The 26,833-nt window shown below is 43.1% G+C and overlaps 1 protein-coding gene across 5 annotated transcripts in view; it reads right to left on the bottom strand.

The window, feature by feature from the left end:
* Positions 1 to 26,833, bottom strand: part of CDC42BPB (CDC42 binding protein kinase beta) — a 123,508-nt gene that overhangs the window by 72,382 nt on the left and 24,293 nt on the right. For all 5 annotated transcript variants that reach the window (XR_001149367.2, XM_012746350.2, XM_012746352.2 and 2 more), the window contains exon 2: positions 3,954 to 4,045. Coding sequence is in view for 4 of the 5 variants with exons in the window: in XM_012746350.2 (XP_012601804.1) it covers positions 3,954 to 4,045 (92 nt within the window). In the remaining variant the exon portion in view is untranslated. The remainder of the gene's footprint in view (positions 1 to 3,953; positions 4,046 to 26,833) is intronic.

Below are 26,833 nucleotides of genomic sequence, written 5' to 3'. Positions count from 1 at the left end.
TATGGATGAGCAAAGAAAGTGGTTTCTTGAGATGGAATCTACTCCTGGTGAAAATGCTATGAACATTACTGAAATGACAACAAAGGATTTAGAATATTACATAAACTTAGTTGATAAAGCAGCAGCAGGAGTTGAGAGGATTGACTCCAATATTTAAAGAAGTTCAACTGTTTGCAAACCACTATGGAACAGCATCGCATGCTACAAAGTAATGTTTCTTGAAGAGTTAACCAATACAGCAAACTTCATTTTAAGAAACTGCCCCAGCCACCCCAACCTTCAGCAACCACCATCTTAGTCAGCACCATCAACAGAGGCACAACCTTCCACTAGCAAAAAAAATAATAACTCCTTGGAGGCTCAGATGATCACTAGCATTTTTTAACAATAAGGAATTTTAAATTACGGTGTGTATACTGTTTTTAGACACATGCTATTACACACTTAATAGACTATAGTACAGTATAAACATAACTTTATATGCAACAGGAAACCAAAACAATTGTGTGGATTGCTTTATTGTGACATTTGCTTTATTGGAATGGTCTGGAACTGAGCCTACAGTATCTCCAAGGTGTGCGTGTGTAGGGTAAACAGTCTCCCTTCACACAGGCAGCTTACTCTCAGTGGTTCAGAAAAACGTGTGTGTACACACACACACAGAACAAGGTGGGGGGGGGCACAACTGACAAAGAAGAGCACAATATCCCCAAGGACAGAGCACATGCAAAGATGTTCACAAAAGGAAACCCAGGTAGAGGGTCAGACTGGTGTTCTGTGGACCAGTCTATTGATGCAAGTGTTCTGATAATTTTAAATTGTTTCAATGTAAAGTTTGTTTTGTCATTGTCTTTTTTTTTTTTTTTTTAAGCAATTCTAGGAACAAGAGAGACAGTAGGCAGAGTGACTGGGTACACAGGCTTTGGGTCAGGTGCGGGGGATTCAAGTCCAGCCTACCACAGCCCACCCTGGGACCACGGCTCACTGCTCTGGGACTCAGTTTCTCATCTCTCCAGTGGAGCAGTAGCTGTGTGAGTGGTACCGTCAGCAGCTAGAAGGTTCCAGCATGCACTGACTCAGGTGAAGCGTGTCACGCACACCACACACAGCCCAGTGAGCTGCTGGCTGCTGCTATCCCCCAGGCACACCTTTGGCACTGCCTCGAATTAGCTAGGGAACCACCCTTCCAGAGTGGGTGCCAGCATCAAAGAAACTTCCTGGACTAGGCTGTCCCCAAGATACTGAGAAGGTGTTTTCAAAGCCATTATGCTCTAGAAAAGGATAATACCCCAAATATCTTGGACCTTGTTTAAATAATAATCTAGAAATGTTTCTCTAACCTTGGTGGGGGGATTAGGGGTTAGGGATGTACGTTTGCTATGCTCACAACACTCCATGTAGACCAGTGGTGTGCACACAGTTCCAGACTCTGCAAGTTCCTGCCTGGGGGCTGCAGGTACACCTGTGCTCCACTGCAGACCCAGCAGACACTTGCCCTCCTTTAGCTTAGCATTAAAAAAATATTATTCGATTATAACCGTATGTGAAGAACACATCATTGGTCCTCACTTCTGTCACTCACTTAGTGCTTTCAGAGACAGAGAGGCTGAAATCAGGCGCAGTTCAGGCAGGTGACTACACGAACAGCCCAGGGAGCCACAGAATGATAAGTGACATTAGCTACAGAATCCACTGGGACCCTGAAAGAACACTGGTGGATGGTGTTAATGCCAAGGGACGACTCAGGGTTGGGGGCATTTATGAGTTGCTAAAGCATGGAGAGCGAGTGAAGGGAAAAGAGAGAAGGCCAGGCCAAATAGGAAGCATTTCCTTAATTGGGGAGGAATCTGAAAGGTGATCAATGCCATCTTTTTTGAAACTCATAAAACTGAGTTTTGCATTCAGTTCTTTGGCAAAGAAGAGCACTAAAAACTACAAACTATTTAAGAAAAATAATTTTCTCTCTCATCCTTTCATTTTCCCTCTCAATCGCTATCTCTCCACCTTGGTATGCTTCTTCCCGCCTCTCAGAACCACACTCTTGGATGGGTGCTGCTGTGACTACACAGCTCTGCATGGGCACCTGCTGCTGCCATGTGACAAAGATTGTTATTGCCCAATTTTTCCTCAGTAACCAACATGCACAGTTCCCCAGGCAAGGAGAGCTTAAGATCAAAATATACATCCCAGTTTACGAAGGGAAGCTCATCAGGTGACTCAGTGCCACACAGCCTGAGGCAGCTGGAGCCTGACACCCTTGTCCTGGCCTCACTGTGTGCCACAGGCCCCAAGGGTAGGGCTCCCCCAGCTGGGTGGCTGTACCATCTCCCCCCTCACAGAGCCCATCGGACTCATAACAGCACAGGTGCCAATGGCAGGCAAGCTACAAATCATGAGAACTGCTATTACTAACCTTCCTCATGTTTTTCTGTTTTAAATTTTTTTTTATTTCAGCATATTACGGGGGTACAAATGTTTAGGTTACATATATTGCTTTTGCCCCACTCGAGTCAGAGCTTCAAGCATGTCCATCCCCAGACGGTGCGCACTACACTCATTAGGTGTGAATATACCCATCCCTTCCTCCCCCTCCCACCTGCCTAACGCCCGATGAATGTTACTACTATATGTGCTCTTATGTGTTGATCAGTTAAGTCAGTAATACCAATTTGATGGTGAGTACATATGGTGCTTGTTTTTCCAATGTCAGCATGGATGTGGAGAGATAGGAACACTCATACACTGCTGGTGGGACTGCAAACTAGTGCAACCTCTGTGGAAAGCAATACAGGGATACCTCAAAGAGATACAAGTAGAACTACCATTTGACCCAGAAATCCCATTACTGGGCACCTATCTAAAGGAACAAAAGACATTCTATTTAAAAAGACATCTGCATTAGAATGTTTATAGCAGCACAATTCACAACTGCAAAGATGTGGAAACAACCTAAGTGCCCATCAATACAGGAGTAAATTAATAAAATGTGGTATATGTATACCACAGAGCTCTACCCAGCCACAAAAACAATGGTGATCTAGCACCTCTTGTATTATCCTAGATAGAGCTGGAGCCCATTCTACTAAGTGAAGTATCCCAAGAATAGAAAAACAAGCAACTCCTCATGTTTTTCAGAAAATGCCAGGAAGGCCGGCAGTGGCTCACACCTGTAATCCTAGTACTCTGGGAGGCCAACGTGGGAGGATCACTTGAGCTCAGGAGTTCAAGACCAGCCTGAGCAAGAGTGAGACCCCATTTCTATTAAAAATAGAAAAAATTAACTGGGCATGGTAGCATACGCCTGTAGTTCCAGCTACTCGGGAGGCTGAGGCAGGAGGATTACTTGAGCCCAGGAGTTTGAGGTTGCTGTGAGCTAGGCTGATGCCATGGCACTCTAGCCTGGTGAGATAAAGCAAGACTCTATCTCAAAAGAAAAAAAAAAAGAAAATGCTAGGAAAATAGCAAAATTCAATTAACAAATGGATTCTTATTAATTATTTATATCTATAAAAAACTATTTTTGGTCCCAATAATATTCAGGCTAATCTGCTAGTCACAAGCTTTCTGTTTTGTTTTTTTTTTTTCTTCTTCATTGTATCTTACAGATTTTCTCCATCAAGAACTGTCCAGCCTAGGCAACAGAGTGAGGCTCTGTCTCAAAAAAAAAAAAAAAAAAAAAAAAGAACTGTCCAGTTGGGTATGGTGGCACCTGCCTCTAGTTCAGCTAGCTACTCAGGAGGCTGAGGTGGGAGGATCACTTAAGCCCAGGAGGTCAAGGCCAGCCTGGGAAATATAGAAACCCCAACTCAAAAAAAAAAAACGAAGGAAAAGAAAAGAGATTATACCAATAATTACCTCATCCCAAAATCAATGCATAGGTCCATAAAAGGTGAAATGGGAGCTGTTGCTTTTTTGACAATCTAGGCAAGTTAATAAAATGAAGTTTATCTTACCTCACCAAAAGCTCCTCTTCCAATCACTTTAATTATTTCAAAGTCTTCTCGATGAAGCTGCATGTCTTTCACCAGCTGGGTAAATGGTTTAGCTATACATAAAAATGCAAAATCAACAATTTAGTCTAATAAATTGATACTACATAAAAATTTGTGGTATCATACTAAGTTATACTTTTACTTAAAAAGATTTACTATCTGCAGAGTTTGGGAAAGTCAGTACATATACTAATTAATGTGGATGCTTATCACAAGCAATCACAGCCATGTGTCAAATAATGACATTTTGGTCAACGACACACTGCACATACAACAGTGGTCCCATGAGATTATAATACCATATTTTTACTGTACTTTATGTTTAGATACACAAATGCCTCCTATTGTTTTATAGCTGCCTACAGTATTCAGTGCAGCCACATCTGCACGTCTGTAGCCTGGGAGCAACAGGCCACACCATACAGCCTCGGTGTGTAGCAGGCTCTACCATCTAGGTTTGTGTGAGTGCACTGTGATGTTCACACAATGACTAAATCACCTAATGACACATTTCTCAGAAGGTATTCCCACTGTTAAGTGACTCCTGACTGCATATTTCAATATCTACTATACAGATACCATCAGTACAAAAATCTTCTGATAAAATCTTTTCACCTCCTGGTCAAAGCCAAGGTTCACCTACTGAGAGAGGAGCTCATGGGCTCGCTCCTGTTCCTTGCGTGAGTGAGCTCTGAGCTCCACCTATCTGCACAACAGGAGCCCCATGGCAGCTGGGGAACAGGAGACGTTCTCCAAGACAGTGCCATTCTCCGAAGTGCCAGTGGTCTCCCTGGATAGCCAGAGTGTCCTCAATAAGCCATGTGGCATCTCTAAAAGTAACATCTAATGACCATGACTTTATTGGGAAACAGGGTCGTTACATATGTAACCAAGATGAGGTAGCACACTGCGGCAGGATGTGCCCTGAGTCCAACAAGACTGGTGTCCTTACAAAAGAATCTGGACACCGAGACACGGGAAAAAAGCCATGTGAAGATGGAGGCAGAGACGAGTAGTGCAACCATGGGACAAGGAACGCCAAGCACTGCCAGCAACCACCAGAAGCTGTAAAGGGAAGGAGGGCTCTACCTGCAAACCCTCAGAGGGAACTTGGCCCACCAACACCTTGAATTCGAACTTCTATGAGAGAAACGTGACAGAAAAAAAAAATCTACACTGTGTTAACCCCAGGTTGTGGTCATTATGACAGCAGCCCCAGGAAACCCTCCAGAGATGTTAGTACTTTCCTCCCAGGAACACAGAGCATGTGGCAGAGACAGGACCTGAACCCGAGCAGTCTGACTCCAGAAGCAGCACTGTCCCAGCCACCATGCGTCCTGCCCACAGACTAGCATCTTTGTACTCAATTACGTCTCTTACGCCTGTCTTACGATCATCTTCGGGCCAAAATCCACGTTTTATGCTAATTTTTATTATTCTCTATAGCTCTTTTTCAACTTCTCCATTACTACAGTTTTGCAAAATGTTACTATTGAGGGAAACTGGATGAAGTATACAGGAGATTTCTGTATTATTTCTCACTATTGCAAGAGTGTCTGCACTTAGCTCCAAAAAAATGTGCAATCTGACATTTCCTGGGCTTCTGAGTTCCATATTGTTAATCTAATTCTATTTTCTCCCTTAAATAGTTGCTCAATACACTAAGGCTTGATCACCATGGTTCACTGACTCAAGTAATAGGGAAACAACAGAAGGTTCCTGGTGTATATCAGATAGTGAATCATGAACTCGGGCCCCACCATCACTGTAAACGCCCATCAGCATAGAGATTAGGGAACAGAATAAACAAAGCCTGAATCATTATTATTATTTTTTTAAGGCCAGGCTAAGAAAACTTTTGAGCTAGAACTTAAAGGGTCATCTGTAGTTCATCTTCATTTCTTTCAATATCACCAAAAATAACCATTCCCAAATTCCTAATGGAAATAAGTCTTTTTAAACAGCCACTGAAGACAGCCATCTCTCTTGGTTTCTTCTGAGAGAAGCAAATGGTGACTTTTTACTTTTACTGTGGGGGAAAAAAAAAATCACAAACTTGACTTGCTCTACTTCACCACCAAAAGAACGAGTTGGGGAAAGGAAAGGATGCCGATCAGTCACACACGAGCCACACCACGCTCCATACACAAGCACACGCGCTCTGGCAGGGGTTCCACACCACATCTCAGACTCTTCTGCAAAAACCCCAAAGACACGCAACACCTGTCAGCCACTGTTAAACTGTGCAAACCAAGCTAGATGCATGATCATAGCTCACTGCAGCCTCAAACTCCTGGGCTCAAGCGATCCTCCTGCCTTAGCCTCTGGAGTAGCTGGGACTACAGGTACACTCCACCATGCCCAGCTAATTTTTCTATTTTTTGTAGAGGTGCGGGTCTCGCTATGCTGCCAGAGCTGGTCTTGAATTCCTGCCCTCAAGCGATCCTCTTGCCTTGGTGTCCCAAGGTGTTAGAATTATAGGTGTGAGCCACCTTGACCGGCATACAGATGCTTTGTATTCTGCTCTTATTTTATTCCTTATATTTCTCACATTTCTATACAACTCAATTATCACTTTAACAGATGCATAAACAAAGTCAACACACCAAAATTTTTTAATTGTTTGTCAACTGAACACATTGGTTAGTGTAATTTTAAAAATTATTTTCTTATAGCAAATAAATCTGCAATGAACATTTTCATGCACATAGCTTCTGTGCTATTTTAATTTTTAGGATGAAACTCCAGGACACTCCACAGGGCACTGACATAGTTGAAAGTTCCTAATCTGCTTTCCCAAAAGTATCTCCTGAATCACATGAAGTGTTGGTTCCCCTCACCCAGCTCCTTCTCCCTCCCCACCACCATACACTGACATTTCACATCCCTTCAAAATTCATAGTTGATGACAGCCAGGGAGGCTAACATTCCCCTTGGCCCCAACATGTCCTCCAAGGCCAGCTGCATACCCCATGGTCTCATCAATTGCCACTGATCATATCCTGGTCTTCTTAACCACTCGTATGAGCCTATATTTTGGCTCTGTCGGACATAATAGCTGTAAACACCATTCCTCCATGCTGTTGCCTCTTTTCATCTTAATTATGCTATTTTTTATTTTATAGAAATAATCACTTTTAATAAAATCAAGGATTCCTCTTTCCTGTGTCATTTTATCATTAAAGGTTAGAAAGTTATCATCCTTTTGAAGATCTGATATTCAATCCTATTTTCTGCTAAATGGCTTTTAAAACTATTTGAGTTTTTATTCCACCTGTTGTTTAGAGTATTTTTGAGTATGGTGTGGAAGGTTTATCTTAATTTCTAGTTTTAACCATCTATATGAACTTGAGCAGCCTAACAGTACTTCTCCTAATTCTGCTTATTCCTCCCATGTTGGGCGAGGGGAGGCCACACCCCGAGGGCCTGGCGAAAAGCCTGCTTCCACTTGTGAGACTCAAGTCTTGAATGTACCACCTGGTGGCTATGCCACCCTAGAAAAGTCATCAGATCCTCTGTGCTAAATTTCCTCATCCATAAAATGGGCAAAAGATCTTTCCAACCCACGTCAGGGACTCGTTCACAGTAAAGATTAAGGCAGATACTGAAGAAAGTGGCTTGTACCAGGGCTGCAACCTGAATGGCCTCTTTCACCTTCCACATTAATTATCCTGAGCTTACTTGAGCTTCCTTGTCAAGCTTTCCTCCTGCTCTAGTGCCAAAACATACTTTGTTGCTAATGCATTTTAACAGTTCTGTACAAATTTCCCTGAAATGGGTGGACACAGCTTTACCAGGGCCAGTTTGATAAACAGAGTAAGAACTACGGAAGGAAACAACCCTGAGATGAAAGCTTGGAGAGATAAAGAGACTATGAGAACCAAGCAACAGGAAATCAACTGTGTGAATGAAAAGTAATTTTTTAAAATAATGGTTACTAAAAACAAGAATCCATAAGGAAAAGTCTAAGAGAAAATATTACTTCTAAAAAATACCAAATATTTTCAAATGGTTCTGAGGACACAGTGACAATATGGAATAAAAATCGTAACAACTGCATTAGCTAGAACCAGAACAGATGATCAAGTCACAATGGCAGACCACCCTGCCAGCCACACAGGTGTTGGGAAGAGGGGAAGAAGCACAGGATAATGCAAGACAAGAAAGGACGGAAGCAGGTGAAAAAGGCAAAGAGTGACATTTCAAGTGCGGGTGTTAACAAAGAATGAGGTGACCCCGCCATCTGGACTGGGTAGAGTTAGGAGACAGAAATATACTAGTTATTTACACAAAAAAATTTAATATAAAGAATTGTTAAAAAAAAAAAAAAGAGGGCACACTAAATTATGGAGATAGCAGATGCAGGAAGCAACCAACCACTACCCTTAGGATAAGGGGAATGAAAGGAAGATGTTGGAATTTTCAAAACTTAGAAATGTGGGCAAAGAGCCCAGTAAAGCTGAAACTGGGACATCTGAGGAAGGGGCGCTGCCAGCCAGTACTGGGTCTCTCAGCTCAAAGGTGGGCCCCATAGGCTAGGACTCAGGTGTCTGAAGGAGTGCTGGCCAGCTGATGCTGAGGTCTCTGAGGGGACTGCAACAAGGCTGTCCTGCCAGCGTAGGAAAAACTCCAAGCTGGAATGAGCTGCCTACTACCAGGAGCTTCAATGCTGGGATGAACTGTCGCTAGGGTGTCACTCAGAGAAAGAGGAAGCAGGAACCCTCCCAGCCTTGCAGTCTCCATCTGACACCTCCTTTAGGTGGACTGAACAGGGAGCAGGGGGGCAGATCTTGCCCTATTTGTGGGGGAGGGAAGCGTGATGGAGTGAGAGGCATGTCAGTGCTGGGGAACTGGGTGAGGGGACGGATAGAGGAAGACTGATAACTAAGTGAACAGCTTCAGGATGATGGAAGGCAGGTTATTCACTGTCAGAGAAAGGAGTTCTAGATAAGGGGGGAAGCAGAATAAAATGTACAGTGTTGGATCAGAATTAGAGGTTATCGGTGGAACTCATAGTTTTCAATATACGTGGAGAGATACAAATGAGCACACGCATTAACGGCACACACACATACACAGGGCCTGGAAGTAGCAACACCCCAGTAACAAGCCCATCTAGTGCCAGATCTTGGTTTCTAAATACCATTCTCCAACAAAAGACGGGGCTCCTGGTGCAATTCCAGAGCTGGGCCAGGACTGTATGAGCTGAGCCTGGAGCACTTAAGCCCAGAAGGAAGGATGTGCTCAAAGAATGAAGGCAAATCAAAATCAGCACTGACAGTCATGGATTATATTACCATAGTCATAGATTATATATTTATTGTAACCTAATAAATAAAACAGGAAACCAGGCGTCCCTATTGATATTAACAAATGAATAAATTTTAAAATCTGATGAGAAATAAGATTTATAAAAAGTACATCCAGGCCAGGCGCAATGGCTCATGTCTGTAATCCTACCTCTCTGGGAGGCTGAGGCGGGTGGATTGCTAAAGGTCAGGATTTTGAAACTACCCTGAGCAAGAGCAAGACCACATCTCTACTAAAAATAGAAAGAAATTAATTGGCCAACTAAAAATATATACAAAAAATTAGCCAGGCATGGTGGCGCATGCCTGTAGTCCTAGCTACTCGGGAGGCTGAAGCAGAAGAACTGCTTGAGCCCAGGAGTTTGAGGTTGCTGTGAGCTAGGCTGACGCCACGGCACTCTAGCCTGAGCAATAGTGAGACTCTGTCTCAAAAAAAATAAAAAAAAAAAGTACATCCACACAAAATATCTACCAATTACAAAGGGAAAGATTGACTTTAGAGCAAAATGTGGCAGACATGACCTCAGACTGCACATCCTAAGTGGCATGCTGAATCAGTGGCACGCCGAATCTGTGCCATCCAACAGGACATAACGAGGAAAACTCAGTATCACCTCTGTGATTCTCCTGCTCAAGACACAAAACCTAAATCTAATCATAAGGAAACATCAAGCTAGGCCCAATGGCTCACACCTATAATGTCAACACCTAGGGACCCCAAGGCAGACCCTCCCTTCAGCCCAGGAGTTCAAGAGCAGCCTGAGCAACACGGCAAGACTCTATTTCTACAAAAACATAAAATAAAACAAAAATTAAAAATTAGCTGGGTGCGGTGGCATGCTCTGTAGTCCCAGCTACTTGGGAGGCTGAGGCAGGAGGATTGCTTGAGCCGAGGAGTTCAGCTCAAGCCGAGGCATTCAGCTCAAGTTCAGTTACAGTGAGCTATATCATACCATAGTACTCCAGCCTCGGTGAAAGAGCAAGATCTTATGTCTCTAAAAAAAGAAAAGAAATGAGGAAACATCAGGTAAACCTAAATTGAAAGAACAGCCTCCAAAATGACTAACCTGCAATCTTTAAAAGTTTCAAGGTCACGAAAGTCAAGGAGACTTTCACAAAGGAGAGAACTAAAGATAAAGGCCAAGGCCATGCAGTGTGTGGTTCTACACTAGATCCTTTTGCTACAAACGGGAGTATTAGAAAATTAGTGGTAGAGTTTAAAGATTTGATGGTAGCAATGTATCGATGCTAAATTCCTGATTCTGATGGTTAAGTCGTGGTCACGTAGAATTTGTTTGTTTGTAGGAAATACACACTAAAGTAGGGGTGGGGAACATGTGGCCTTCTAAGTCCCTAAGTGCGGCCTTTTGACTAAATCCAAATTTTACAGAACAAATCCTTTTATTTTTAATTTTTAATTTTTGTTCATCTTTTATATTTTTACTTTACTTTTAAAATGAACATATTTAAAATACTAAAGTATAAAATATAATAAATTTAAATGAAATAATCCTCCCAGGTTGACCTGCACAGTTAGAACCCTGCTGCTACGCTCATGATTTAGTTCTAACTTCCCCTGCATGACTGGCACCACTCCCTTCTGAGGTCGGTTGGTGACAGTGTATGGGGGTCAAGTACGCCAGTCTGTTATCAGCTTCTGACAATGGTGCAGTGTGTTTCTGTTTGAAGTGGCATTTGTGAATAGTTGCACAATTCAATAGTATTTTTTAATTCTGTCTGTTTAACAGCCCATCATGTCAAAGAAGACCAAGAGAATGCTGAAGGAAGAAAACACTTTTTTAATGAGGACAGGGAATTGCATTATCTTGTTATCTTGTTTCTGCTAAAAATAAGATGATTTGCTTGCTTTATGATACTGCAATATCAACATTAAAGAAATTCACTGCTGGCTGGGCGCGGTGGCTCACGCCTGTAATCCTAGCTCTCTGGGAGGCTGAGGCGGGCGGATTGCTTGAGGTCAGGAGTTCGAAACCAGCCTGAGCAAGAGCGAGACCCCATCTCTACTATAAATAGAAAGAAATTAATTGGCCAACTAATATATATATAGAAAAAAATTAGCCGGGCATGGTGGCGCATGCCTGTAGTCCCAGCTACTTGGGAGGCTGAGGCAGGAGGATTGCTTGAGCCCAGGAGTTTGAGGTTGCTGTGAGCTAGGCTGACGCTAAGGCACTCACTCTAGCCTAGGCAACAAAGTGAGCCTCCTCTGTCTCAAAAAAAAAAAAAAAAAAGAAATTCAATGCTTATCAGCATTGAACACTCATAGGGATCACAAATATTTTAGATTAGAAGGAGAGGCTCAAAAGGTTTTACTGCAGAAACTAGAAGATGAAAAGCAAAAGCAAAAGACAATTCTTTCGCCGGGCGTGGTGGCTCACGCCTGTAATCCTAGCACTTTGGGAGGCTGAGGCGGGCGGATTGCTCAAGGTCAGGAGTTCGAAACCAGCCTGAGTGAGACCCCGTCTCTACCAAAAATAGAAATAAATTAATTGACCAACTAAAAATATATATACAAAAAATTAGCCGGGCATGGTGGCGCATGCCTGTAGTCCCAGCTACTCGGGAGGCTGAGGCAGTAGGATCGCTGAGCCCCGGAGATTGAGGTTGCTGTGAGCTAGGCTGACGCCATGGCACTCACTCTAGCCTGGGCAACAAAGTGAGACTCTGTCTCAAAAAAAAAAAGACAATTCTTTCAAGCAGCAATAAGACCTGGAAAAAATGCCACTGAACCAACTTATAAAGTAGCCTATACACTCAGGAAAAAGGGGAAGCCATTCAGTGGTGTAGAAGTTATGAAAGAATGCACTGTCAAAGGTATAGGATACTTAGACTCCGATAACATTTCAAAGTACAAACTGCCTCTTTCAAAGAGAACCATAAGTGATGGACAGCGTGAATTAGCCTTCAACTTAACAGAACAACTTAATACAATACTTCAAAAGGAAAATACATATTATTCTATCGCTTTGGATGGATCAACTGAAACTACTGACTCAGTACAGGTTTTATACTTATATACTTCATTCAGGTCATAACAGAAGATTTTCTTTGCTACGAAGAGTTACTTGCTTTGGGAACTCTTGCAAACAGAACATGGGGAATAGATATCTTCAACAACTTTCAAGATAAATGTAGTGAAGTCGACCGAATTTGGTAAATTTAGTGAGTGTATGTACAGACGATGCACCTTCCATGACAGAAAAACATGAAGGGTTTATTGTACAGATAAAACAAAGTATTAACAGATCCAGATGCTCTTATTTCTTTTCATTGTATCTTGCATTGGCAAAATCTCCCTGTTAAAGCTCCTGTTTTAAGTGACACTATGCAACAAGTTTTAAGTATTGTTAACTATATTCCTGCAAATGCAACACAGCATGCATGGTCAGTTTCATAATGTTAAAGTTCAGTGATGAGGTATTCAGTGTGGATTTGCCCTATCATTCTAAAATGGGTTGGCTATCACAGGGACAAGAGTTAGCCAAAATTTTATCTCTGTGAGAGCAGGTAGTTAACTTTTATGAAGAACACAATCAGCAATGTGAATTACTGAAAGTAGATTTCTAAAGGAATGCAGCATTTCTGTGATTATCATATGAAATAAAATGACTTGAATATTTCTTTGCAAGGCAAAACTAAGTCTATATATGATATATGGCAAAAAATCCAAGCATTTCGAAAAAGAGTTTTCAAAATACTTCTTCAAAAGGAAATTTCAGATGAAAATTTTCCCCAGTTAGCAAAGGTCACTGATAAGTAGAAGGACATATGCAAATCATTTGAAGAATATGCAGCTGTTATAGACCTATTAATTAGAGAACACGAACAGGTTTGCTGACTTTGAGAATCATAACATCACACTCAAATTAGCATTTCAGCCTCACCTAGTTGATATCACCAAGGCACCTAAAGAACTACAGATGGAATTGACTGAGCTCTCAGTAGATGACATTTTTTTTTTTTTTTTTTTTAGCCAGGGTCCAAGCCCCAGAGCACCAACGCAGTGGCCACTCTCGCAGGCAAGGACCAGTAGATGACATTTTAAAGTCACTGTTTGATGCTAAGAAAGATCCAACTGAAATATGGAAAAGTGCAGAATACCCATGCCTCCAGGAACATGCCAAAAAATGCTTTCTTGCTTTTCAACCACTTATTGCTGTGAATCTACATTATTGTAACCCAAATCACAATGCCCTTAAGGTCACAAATGACTGATACCCATCTAGAGCTATGGTCCCCAAACCCCAGGCCAAGGACTGATACCTTTGTGGGGCTTGTTAGGAATCAGGCTGCAGCAGGAAGTAAAGCTCCATCTGTATTTATAGCTGCTCCCCATCACTGGAATCACTGCCTAAGCTCCACCTTCTCTCAGATCAGCAGAGGCATTAGATTCTCACAAGAGCGTAAACTCTACTGTAAACTGTGTATGCCAGGGATTTAGGGTGGCAGCTCCTTATGAGAATCTAATGCCTAATGATCTGGGATGGAGCTGAGGTGGTGACGCTAGTGCTAGGGAGTGGCTACAAATAAAGATTACCATTAGCAGAGAGGTTTGACTGCACAATCAATGTAATATGCTTGAATCATCCTGAAACTATCCCCATCCCCACACCCAATGTGTGGAAAACTGTCTTCCATAAAACTGTCTTCCCTGGTGCCAAAAAGGTCAGGGACCGCTAATCTAGAAGATCAACTGAAACTGCAAATGTCCAAACTGCAACCAAATATTCAAATGTTTTTCAACAAAAAGCAGACACAGGCCGGGCGTGGTGGCTCATACCTATAATCCTAGCACTCTGGGAGGCCGAGGTGGGCGGATTGTTTAGAGCTCTAGAGTTCAAGACCAGCCTGAGCAAGAGCGAGACCCCATCTCTATTAAAAAATAGAAAGAAACTAGCTGGACAACTAAAACTATATAGAGAAAATTTAGCCGGGCATGGTGGCACATGCCTATAGTCCCAGCTATCAGGAGGCTGAGGCAGAAGGATAGCTTGAGCCCAGGAGTTTGAGGTTGCTGTGAGTTAGGCTGACACCATGGCATTCTAGCCCAGGCAACAGAGCGAGACTCTGCCTCAAAAAAAAAAAAAAAAAAGCAGATACAAGTCAGTCATTAAAAAATTAGTTAACTGTAAAATCAACAAATATTTTCAATTTTTTGAAATTAAGTACACAGTAGTTATCATTTTACAAAATAATGTACATTTTCAAGTATATCTAACTGAAGTTTCCTGAATGTGGCCTTATTTGATTACAGATAAATTAATGTGGACTCCAGCATGAAAAAGGTCCCCACCCCTGCACTAAAGTATTCAAGAGCTATGGGTTATCTGGTAAGCATCTTACTCTCAATAGTTGGGGGAAGACAGTTTTTTGTTCTATTATTTGCAACTTTTCTATAAGTTTGAAATTGTTCGAAAAAAAATTTTTAAATACTTTTTTAAAAGATCATAGAGCCGGTTGTGGTGCCTCATGCCTATAATACCAGCAACTTGGAAAGCTGAGACAGGAGGGTGAGTTAAAAGTCCAGTCTTGGCTACATAGTGAGACTCTATTTCTACAAAAAATTTAAAAATTAGCTGGGCATGGTGGCATGTGCCTGTAGTCCCAGCTATAGGAGGGAGGCCGAGGCAGCAGGATCACCTGGGCCCATGAGTTCGAGGCTATTGGGAGCTATGATCGTGTCATTGCACTCCAGCCTGGGCTACAGGGAGAGATCCCATCTCTGAAAATAAACAAATAAAAGACCATTTGTTGCTATTTGGAAAAAAGGCTGTAGAGGGGCAAGTCTAGAAGTCGAGAGAGCCCACTGGATATAACCACCACCCCACAAGAGATAGCAATGGTGGCCTGGAAGCTGGTGATGGTGGTGGCCCCGGAGCTGAAGAGGAAGGGACTACATCCAGAACACTCTGTGCCAGGGGGTGAAGGAAGGAATACTCCAGGATGCCCACCAGGTTTCCAGCCACAGCAATGTGATGAATGCTAAAGAAGGAAAAGCCAGAGATCTGCAGGTTGGGGCGGGGAAGGGAGCAGTGACAGGTGACAGAATCCAATTACATCACAGCTCCTGCTGCAGAGCCTGAGACGGTGAAGAGAACAAATTAATTTTTCTTACAGGAGTCTACTGCTGTCTTGTATTTTCAAAAAATGATCACTTCAGAACCACCAGCTTCCATGGGTGTGGGAGAGGTGAGGGTGGGAAGGGGGATCCCGGTCACATTCACATTTTTAAGCCATTTTTCAGTCTGCCAATGTTGCTTCATCGACTTTGTCTAGAGCCTCTGGAGGGCCACACATGGCCTTGAGGATGGAGGTTCCGCACCCTGATCTAGATCTCAGGATGTTCCTCAAAATACAAAGTGTTACAGACAAAAGTTTATAAATTACATCCAATGGGGTGTGGCACGGCTTGTCACACACTCTTGAAACATTCAGATGCAAAGCAAAACTACGATGACCAAAACACCACTAGGGATTCATTTTAAATACCATTTACTCTACAATTCTCTTAGAAGACACACATAGCTTGAAGAAAACTGCTCAGCTATAATGACTGAAATAATTTTTGACTCTCATGGTGATAATGAACTCATAGATTTTGAAGTATGGCCAAAAATATTTGAAGTTAAGACCAACTATTCTAAGTTTCAGAAAGAGTAAAACAACCTCTCCTTCACATTCCATCAACAAACACTAAAAGGCACTGCGTCAACTATATCCATTGGGCCCCCAACATGCCAGTGCCAGCCTACCACATGCTAAGGACCCAGATAGACTGGGCTTGCCCTTCAGCTCAGAAGCTGGGCCAGGCTGACCATCCAGCACCCATGAGGCTCTAAGTTGCAGCAACTAGGGACTCATTGCCCAGAGTCCTGTATCACGCACACCATTACCGTAGCCTCAGCCTCAGCATCTGGGCATGATCTCAGGGCAGGGCCCATACCTCCATGCCCCTCATCAGTCACAAAGCCACCTTCTCCTATCCACCTTCCTCGCTAGACTCAAAGGCCCACAAAGACAGGGTATGTCCCTGCCTGGTTAACCACTGCTTCCAAGCCCCTGTACAAGGATGGGTGTCCACAAACACAGCTGACTATATTTATGACCATGTGATAACTGATGTGCACAATGAGGAGTCGTCAAAAAACGGTTACCTTCCCTTCAAGGAGGACTTGTATTTTTTTCCTAAAGAATATGCAACATATCTTGGGATGTTTTCCAAAAAAAAAAGGCTGAATAAAGCTTTAGCCTTCAGATTCATTCCTCATAATCCAGACTGTCCCCTACAGAACTTCTCTTGATGCCCTAAAAAGCAATGAACTTATCAGTCAAGGGTAACCAGCTCTCCCAGGAAGAACTGACAGCAGAAGATCTCTGGCTGAAACTGACAGAAAATCACTATGAAATGGAACAAGATCAGACCAGGTGGAAGGAGTGCCCAGGGAGGGACAGTCTGAGGAACAGGACTGTGCCACGGGGCAGCAGCCAAGGAAAGCAGATGTGAAGTCCTACTTTGCCACTCTCCGGCATGGGCTTCCAGCCTCCCTCTGCATTTGAACTGCACTGTTCATCTCTGTCACTCTTGACTCTTTTGGCCTCAGACACTTTATGGTCACAATCAATGCATCTGGAACTGGAAAAAGTCTTGCAGATCATCCAGTACAATTATATATTTACCAACAAAGAAACAGGGGCCCCAAAGGCCAAGTGACATGCAGAGGGCACGAAGGACTGATGTCTCATCTCCTAAGTGGGCAGTCAACTCCACCCCATGCGTGGGTCTCTCCTCCTGAGAGGTCCTCCTCTTACAACTGCCAGCTAGTGGTCTGGTCCCTTTAAGAGACAACAAGATCAACACCTCTTCAGGGCAATGACTCCAGGGTGGCTGGAGGGATGGGGCAGCTCCGGAGGAGGCACCTACAGATGGTGCAGTAAGACCTCCGAGTGAGACCCAAGGCAGGAGGCCAGGCAACAGGGCCTGAGTAGCACCCCAAAACCAGGAAGTATAGTCAACAGGAAAAACAGAGGGAATGAGGCACAAGATCACCCCTGCTGAGTGCCCGTCAGAATGAGAGTTCAGGGCAAGAGCTAACAGTCAGGTTCTTGTCCAGCATGTGGCAGGAAAAGTAACCACTTTCACAGTACTGTCTTAGAACGAGTTTACAGTTCCAAAGAAGCCTAAAATATATTCTTACAGTTTAGGTTGCTGATACTACAGAACATTAACAACGACCATAAAGTTTCTGAAAAATGTGTTCAAATTACATAAAATGTGATTTGTTTAAATAACCAAAGTCTTTCCTAAAAATGGCAGGATGCTGTCCTTCAGAGAGAGTCAGCCACAAATCCTCATCAGGAATTACTAGTTTGAGAAAAGCAAATCTTGCAAGAAGCTCTATTAACTCTCAAATAAAGTTCTCTACTATGAGTTCTCCAAATAGGCTGATAATCAGGAACTACACTGTTATAAAAAGAATGAACATTAAATTTTAATTTAATGCAATTTAAGATGTAGAGGATTAAAAATGAAGCTCTGTAAGAACTCTCTGACTCAGAAGACAGGTGACACACAGAGTCAGGGAAAACTGAGAAGCTGGAGCAGGGAGTGGCTGGGGAGGCTGCACTCGGGCCACACTAGGCAAGAACGCCTCATGCCAACACAGTGTGTGTGACTCCAACCAGCTGGCACAGCCCCGCTCACCTTGCTCAGGACCCATTTGGAGACTCACTCTGGGGATGGCAATGCGTTCCTTCATCTCTGAGTTTGACACGTGAGAGATTTCTCTTTCAATTTGTTTTCATTTGGCTGAACTGGCTGTCATTATGGAAATAAAATCCTACTGCCTCACTGCTCATGTCACTTGGAAGTATTCTATCTTCCAGCTTGAGCGAGGAACGTCCCGCTCTCAGCTCCCAATCAAGGAGGCAGTGATCCCAAGATAGCCAGTGGTCCCCATGGGCCACACATAGCACTGTCCTCTGGGGTTCCTGTGGCAAAGTAAAGAGCCTGTGCAAAGTTTAAGTGATCTTTACAACACAGGTCTCTTTTTCAAAGCCAGCTCCCTTGCTGATGTGAATAGAAATATATGTTTTAGTTAAAAAATTCCAAGGGTACGATAGAGTGATACGAAGGACAGAGCCAATGCAGTCCTCTGTACAAGTCACAGGAATGCAGCTAAGGCTTCCTGAAGACTTCATTCTGCTTTGGTGCCTACGCCAGCAAGATAGCCAGTTTCCAGGCTATTTCTTCTGTGAGTTACCAGAAGCACCCTGCACATTCTAAATTTAAGGAAAAGGAAAACACAAGTAAAGAATGAGTACTGGTTGTCAAATGGCTGAAGAGCTCAAAGAAGCTTTTTAAATTAGTTAAGATTATAAGCCGGGCGTGGTGGCTCACGCCTGTAATCCTAGCACTTTGGGAGGCTGAGGCGGGCGAATTGCTCAAGGTCAGGAGTTCGAAACCAGCCTGAGCGAGACCCCGTCTCTATAAAAAATAGAAATAAATTAATTGACCAACTAAAAAGATATATATACAAAAAATTAGCCGGGCATGGTGGCGCATGCCTGTAGTCCCAGCTACTAGGGAGGCTGAGGCAGGAGGATCGCTGAGCCCAGGAGTTTGAGGTTGCTGTGAGCTAGGCTGACGCCACAGCACTCACTCTAGCCTGGGCAACAAAGTGAGAGAGACTCTGTCTCAAAAAAAAAAAAAAAAAAAAAAAAAAAAGATTATAATGTTTTTATATTATAATATATGTTCTGTTAGGACACTGGCTCTCAAAGGTATTCCACAGACCAGCAGCATCTGCCTAGGGAAGACAGGGATGAAAATTAAAAAATAAAAATAATAAAAAAAATTAAAAAAAAAAAAAGATGGGGACAAACCTTCCAGAATCCTCCCTTAATCATTTAACCTCTCCACCAGGCGGGAGAAAGCTCCTAAGCTTTAAAAATCAGGTTGCTCCATGTGCCGTATATTACTTTCGAATCATCTCTTTCCTCAGGGTTAAGGCCTGTCTACCTCTCCCTTCCACGTTTCCCAAAGATGTTCTGCAAAGCATCAGATGGGCTTAGTTGCTCTGTGTATGAATTGGTGGCTTTTAAAACAGGAAACCAGACAATCAGGAGCAGCAGCACCATCACCTGGAAATTTGCCAGAGAGGCGATTCCTCCAGTCCTATTCCAGACCCAATTAGAATTGAAGCCCAATCTGTGCCTTAACAGGCCTTCCACAACATTCTGATACGCGCTAAAATTTGAGAAACACTGGGTGAGGGGAGTAAAGCTCTTCCAAAATCACCACTAAGGGTAATGCACGTCTTTGCCAGGTAATCATCATGGAGCAAAGGCTAAACCCAAACACCACTGTGGCACTTGGCAGGGTTACCTGGCCTCTCTAAGGCTCTGTCTCCTTACCTGCAAACTAAGAGTAACAGTGATTATCTCCAGGAGGCACTGGGAGTTGTTTGTTTTTTAAGAGACAAAAGTCTCACTCTTGTCACCCAAGCTGGAGTGCAGTGGTACAATCATAGCTCACTACAGCCTCAAATTCCTGGGTTCAAGTGATCCCAACCCTCAGGTCTCCAGAGTAGCTGCAACTACAGGGGTACACCACCACACCTGGATAATTTTATAAATTTTTTGTAGAGATGGGGTCTTGCTATGTTGCCCAGGCTGGTCTGAACTTCTGTGCTCAAGCGATGCTCCTGCCTCAGCCTCCCAAAGTGCTGGGGTTACAGGCATAAGCTATCGCACCCAGCCCGGGAGTATTAGAGAATCCCAACACAGCATTTAGCACTGTGTCCAGCATTTAGTAAGTTCATGTTAAACAGTAGCTACTAACGATATCATTTGTTATGTCATATTTAACAATATGTAAACAAACTAGAATCCAGCCAATTCACCAAGGAAAAAGGCATACTTGTTACAAACACATGCTATAGGCAAGTTATACATGGATGACAGTCAAGCAGCCCTGTAAAAACAGTGTGCATCAATGGTGGCCCTTGCAGGTCCCAGGATGGTTTAGGGAAGAATATTATCCATGAACATGCCTCAAAGAGCAGGGCCTCGCTTAGGCAGAGGCTCCTGAACCACACTAGATTCGGGGAAGCAGGGAAATCTTACATGCTAGGTCCAGACCCCACAGACAGTCTCTATTCGCTGCCTCCCGCTAGCCCCCCAGTGGATAGCTGTCACTGCTCCCCGACTTGTATCAGCAGTTCCACAGTAAGATATGTTATCCCCTACTTTGGGGAAAAATGGGAGCCAAAACCTTTTGAAAAATTCACATTTTAGTAAGAATTTTTAATGTAAGCATTTTAATGCTCCTTCTATTTTGCTTGTTTGATTTCATTTTAATAAAACAGGTACAGGGCAAAGCCTAAGTAGAACGTGAATATGAAACAGTAACACACTGATTTAGAGCCTTTCCTAGTACAACTGTTGCTGAAATGACCTACAGCATCTGCGAGGCCACAAAACAGCAGGTCATGAGTCAGGCTGCACTGCACATGGAAGTTACTACTGCCACCTGCAAGGTCAGTACCATCACTCCCACTCTATTAAGAAGACTATGGATCTGAGCCCCTGACCACAGAGAGAGGAAACAGCGGGGCTTCTTGAACCCAAGGCTGAAGTAATGTCAAAGCTCTGAATTTTGGGGGGCACTGGGTCACCTTCTCTGGAGCAGTGGAGGAGTCAGATATCAGGGCAGCAGTTGGGTACACTCACTGAGTGTTGTCTTCCTGCAGAGCCTTGGAAAATGGGTGGAGGAAAAACATGATACCTACTATTGGCTCAGAGAGTGCTAAGGCCGTTTCTAATAATCTTCCCCAATCTTCCCTTCAGGTCATCTAAGTCACCTTCTTGCTTTTGGGATTAGACCAGCCAAGACAGATATAAGGAAGAAGTTTTAGGTTTCTGTTACTCTCTAATGTATGGCCAAAATTTAACTCAGCAAGAAAAACTGTAATTTAATATGGTGACTTGTCTATTTCTTTCCCTTAAGTTTTTTGTGCTGAAGAAGAGCCCAGTTGCAGAGTGAAAGGAGTTGGTAAATCAAGTCTTCCTGGCTGCAACAATCACAGCTTCTTGTTCCTCTCAACACTGCAATTTTCCAGGCCCTTTCAATCATCTTTGCCATTTTCCTCCAAACTCTTAAGACTTCGTCCCCTTCTTTACCTTCACCTTTACTTTTCAAATGCAACAATTCTGAAGAAATTTCATTTGAACACCTAGAATCATTCACTATGAGGGTGAATTCCAAAAGGCCTGGTCACCAATCCGCTACGTGCACCTAGACCACTGCGGTTCTTAAGCACCCGCTAGCTGGCAATTCACCTCATGCTGTGAACAGTGTCATCTAATGGTGATCTGAGGAGACAGGCCCTCTGGCCTTGTCCTACCTCAGCCCCATGAGAGGGGCCCTGCTTCCTCACCCCTTCAACAAGCCTGCAAGGGCTGAAGAATGCAGATTTCCAGGCCAAAAGCCTGATCTGAAGCCCCTATATGAGGTTCCCTGCCACTCACAGCCTTCCCAATTTAGCAAAGGTAGGGACAAAAACACACCAGGACACAGCACACCAACAAGCAAGGTGAGAACCTAAGGCACTTTGTAGTACCAATGGTATAGGTGAATTGAATTTTACATCAATAAAGCTGTTAAAGAGGAAAAAAGCCAGCTGTGGGGTAAGGAGAGAGAGGACAAGGAGGACAGGGAGAGAGGGAAAAAGGAAAAAGGAGAAAGGCTTTGAAAGGCCCCAGCTTTGAAATCAACCTGAAGTCTCGCTGTTATGTTGGGCAGAAGAGTGAGGGGAGAAGCGTGTGCGTGACCGATGTGTGCGTGTGTGAATGTGTGTGTGTGCACATGCATGCCCACAAGGTGGTTTAGAAAGGAACAGCTTCAGCAAAGGCATGAAAAAGGAAACCACAGAGTGCCTGAAAAAACAAAAGCTATGGCTTGGGCCAGGTGCAGTAGCTCACGCCTGTAATCCTAGCACTCTGGGAGGCTGAGGCAGGCGGATTGCTCAAGGTCAGGAGTTCGAAACCAGCCTGAGCAAGAACAAGACCGTGTCTCTACCAAAAATAGAAAGAAATTAATTGGCCAACTAAAAATATACAGAAAAAATTAGCCAGGCATGGTGGCACATGCCTATAGTCCCAGCTACTCGGGAGGCTGAGGCAGAAGGATTGCTTGAGCCCAGGAGTTGGAGGTTGCTGTGAGCTAGGCTGACATTACGGCACTCTAGCTCAGGCAACAGTGTAAGACTCTATCTCAAAAAAAAACAAACAAACTATGGCTTGGTTACAGTATGAACTACACATGGGGACACAGAGAAAGAACTGGCTGAGAAAGTGGGATAGGCTGATGTGGACATAGGCACAACATCTTCATCTCACTGGGAGTTCACAGCGAGCAGCCCACGATCTTGTACAGGGTACGATACACTGACTAAAGTTTGTGTTGGCTGAACAAATGATTAAATAAGATAATATACAAAAGCATTTTGCAAACTGCAGTACAATATTAAAATATTTGTTGTTACTGATACAGTGACTACTACCTAATCAGTAAGTACCAGAAAAACTCTATTTACAGATAAACTATGTCAGAATCATATCAACAAATGTTAAGCTTCTACTATTTGCCAAGAAGTGTTCTAAGCAGTAGGGATAGATTTGTGAACAAATAAAACCCTTGCCTTCATGAAGCTTACATTTTAGTTGAGTAAGACAGAAGAGAAACAATAAATATAAAATTGCACAAAAAGTAGTCAGTCCTATGGGTAAAAGGCAACAAATCAGGGCAAGTGGGACTGTGGCAGGGGTGGGAGAAGGGTAGGGGTACCAAGGGTGGCAACAGTCTGGGCAGAGTGGTGGAGGTGAAATGGTCAGATTCCGACTACGCTCCGGAGGTGGAGCGAGCAGGACTTCCTGCTGGACTCACGTGCAGTGTGCATCTGTCCAGCGCGCTGACCTGAGCGCTAGGCAGCCGCAGCAGCCCATGCTGAGATGGGGAAGGGCAGATGGAGGCTGGTGGGTGAGCTGCAGGTGCAGGAGGCAGATGGACAGACGGTGTGCATTCCAGAGAGAAACCAGGGTGCTCAGTGTATAGCTGGTATGAATGTTAACATCACAAGCCTGGATCGGATCACCACGGAGCCAGCAGGGACAGAGGAGGGAACAAGTGAACCCTGGGAGCTTCCATACAGGGAGAAGAAAAGGAATCAGGAAAGTTCAGAGAAAGCCAGGACTTCCGTCCAGCAGTTCTGTAGGGGGAGGGAGGACAAAGGTCTGATTAGACGGAGTTTGAGATGAGAGAAGGAGGGTGGACATAGCAAGAACACAGGACTCTGAAGAGTTTTCCTGTAAAAGAAATTTGTGAATTAGATGCTTGAAAACATTTTTGCCAAATGTTTGGTTTAAAAACCCCACTCATCTTGGGATGGAGATAAAGGTGGTCCATCCCAAACCTGTGCTCACACCATGCTCATCAACTAATCCAATCGAGGTACAGGGAGGCAGCGTATTACCGACAGATCACTAAGGTTGTAAACAAAACCTTCATTTTCACTGGCTTAGATGCTAACATTAAACCATACAATTAAGTTCTATGGTGACAAAGTGCCCCAGTCTTCAATAAGCAACTGACCGAATACAGCCATTTCCTTAAAATGAGCATACACTAGCTCCACCTGCGCCTGTGCTCAGGAAGCAGAGGTGTCCCTCTGGCCGCACCTGCTCTCCTGAGGCTCCCACGGCACCCATCCACTCTGCGAGTAAAGCAGCAACCCACAGATACGGCTCACTTGTTTTCTTTGGTAGAAACCAATGATTTTACTCACTAGGTTTTTTTCACTTTTTCCTGATCTCTTTTATTTTTCTAAATTTTGAGTAAAAATTTTAATATTGATAGAGAATATATTCCTAAACATACATGGTTTTATGAAGTCAACTACTGGGATTATATACACACATTTTGATAATATATAGATCTCACAGCACACTAAATACAGGTATTTAAGATCATATACACAGTAAGATAGTATGACTTTCACTAGTTCAGCAATAAGGTATTGTCGTCACTCTCCAGAGATGATTTTGTAATTCCAAATCTTGTTTTGTTAACTAGATATCTAGGAACCTTAGTAACAGACCAATTTGACCCTCAGCATTGTATTTAGTTAAAGACAAAAGCAGTAGACAGTGTTGGCATTCTGCCAGTACAGACTGATCCTCCAGATCTGCTGGACAGGACCCTGCACACACCAGCGCTGATGGAGGATGGGGGACCCCCACCCTGGCACCAGGAACGGGAACACAGGAAATGAGCTTAGCTGTTGTGCTTGAACAGGATGAGAAATTGAGAATGAACTTCTTCCTCCTTCCCAGCACAGCCTCAGGGCCGTCCTACACAGACCCAGAGACACTCTCCCACACACTCCGAACTGGGCTCTCAGCTCTGAGCCGCCGGGACAGGAAGGAGGACGAGAACAGCAAGGAAGGGAACTGTCTACACATCTTCCTCCCAGAAAACCTCAAGGACAGAAAGGACCCCCAGAGCTCTGGCCACTAGACTTCTACAACAGAGTAAGTGCTAACTTACTCTTCCTGCTTCTCCAGCCCTCCAGTCTGAGATTTGCTAACACATTTCTGGAAGAAAGTGGTCACAGGATTTATAAGCAAGTACACTAATAAAATGGCATCTAGAAAAGAAACTGCAACTAAGAAGGGAGTGTGGAGAATTATTAATATAAATAAAAAGTTTGCAAAGCATCAATAAATTAACAAAACTCAAAAAAAGGCAACTTAATTTCAATGATCAGTAATTTGGGGGATTTTTAGCAAACAAATATCTACCAACTTGTTAGTATTAATTTAAACTTATAACATGGTCCTTCCTATTTGACAGATATAAGAAGGTAGGATCTTGAGTTAATACTTCAAATTTGCTTTTTACTCTCTTACACTCCGAATACTTGATAAAATGTTAAATCCATCTATTGCTAATGGCAGCTACCACTTTCTGAACATCTACAAATGCGTCAGAAATGTCCTATAATAAGTTCTACAACCTGCAGGATAGACACTATCCCTTTTTCATAAATAAACAAACTGAGGAAACAAAAGGTCCAAGTTCACATAATTGTTTGGTGTTTTTTTTGTTTGTTTGTTTTTTTTTTGAGACAGAGTCTCACTTTGTTGCCCAGGCTAGAGTGAGTGCTAGTGTGAGCCTAGCTCACAGAAACCTCAAACTCCTGGGCTCAAGCAATCCTTCTGCCTCAGCCTCCCGAGTAGCTGGGACTACAGGTATGCGCCACCATGCCCGGCTAATTTTTTTTTATCTATATATGTTAGTTGGCCAATTAATTTCTTTCTATTTATAGTAGAGACGAGGTCTCGCTCTTGCTCAGGCTGGTTTTGAACTCCTGACCTTGAGCAATCCGCCCGCCTCGGCCTCCCAGAGTGCTAGGATTACAGGCGTGAGCCACCGCCCCCGGCCAATGTTTGGTATTTTTATTCTCTTGTTATTTATTTCCCACATACAACATTTTATATTTCTTATAACATTAACATTTTTCAGTTTTAAAATTCAGAGGAAAAAATTAACTCCACTCATTTTTCCTGTTCTTCTGAACTTAATCATATAATAGGCAATATACTATCAATTTTTGTGTGGCATTGCTGTGAATTCAGAAAAATCTGGCTTTCTTTCTGTAAAATAACAGTAAAATAACAGCAGCTGCTTCTACATCTTCCAAGGAACTGACAATGGCAGCCAGTATCATTTTATTATAATAGTTTAAGGTGAACTGTACCATTCAAATTCTTTAAAAATTAGTAATTCAAGTAAACAATTCTTTCACTGTCCTCTAAACATAATATTTGATTTATCACCTTTCCATTCCCCCATTTTCATATGCATCTCTTAGGCTAACATATATGTACCGATGACCTATAGAAATTACATGAGTGGGCACATCTACCAAGAAGACACATACAAGAATGTTCACAGCAGCTTTATTCATATTTATCAAAAACTTAAAATTACCCAAAAGTTCACTAATAGGAGAATGGATAATCTGTAGTATTCACATAATAGAATAGTACACAGCAGCACACGCCTGTATAGCACTTTGGGAGCCCAAGGCAGGAAGATCACTTGAGCCCAGGAGTTCGAGATCAGCCTGAGCACTTTAGTGAGACCCTATCTCTACAAAAAAAAAAAAAAAAAAAAATTTAAAAATCAGCCAGGCATAGTCCCAGCCACTTGGGAGGCTGAGGTGGAAGGATCACTTGAGCCTAGGAAGAGTATGACGTTGCAGTGAGCTATGACAACATCACTGCACTCTAGCCTGGGTGACACAGTAAGACCCTATCTCAAAAAAAAAAATTAAAAAAAAAAAAAAAATGGACCACTGCTACCACAACACTGATGAATCTCACGGATATAGTGTAAAGCTAAAGGAACCAGACACAAAATACCGTGTGATCCCATCATATGAAACTCAAAAA

Source organism: Microcebus murinus, chromosome 6 (genome assembly GCF_040939455.1).
Source record: "Microcebus murinus isolate Inina chromosome 6, M.murinus_Inina_mat1.0, whole genome shotgun sequence".
NCBI lineage: Eukaryota > Metazoa > Chordata > Mammalia > Primates > Cheirogaleidae > Microcebus > Microcebus murinus.
Note: the sequence above shows the minus strand (reverse complement) of the source record. Positions and strands in the feature narration are given on the sequence as shown.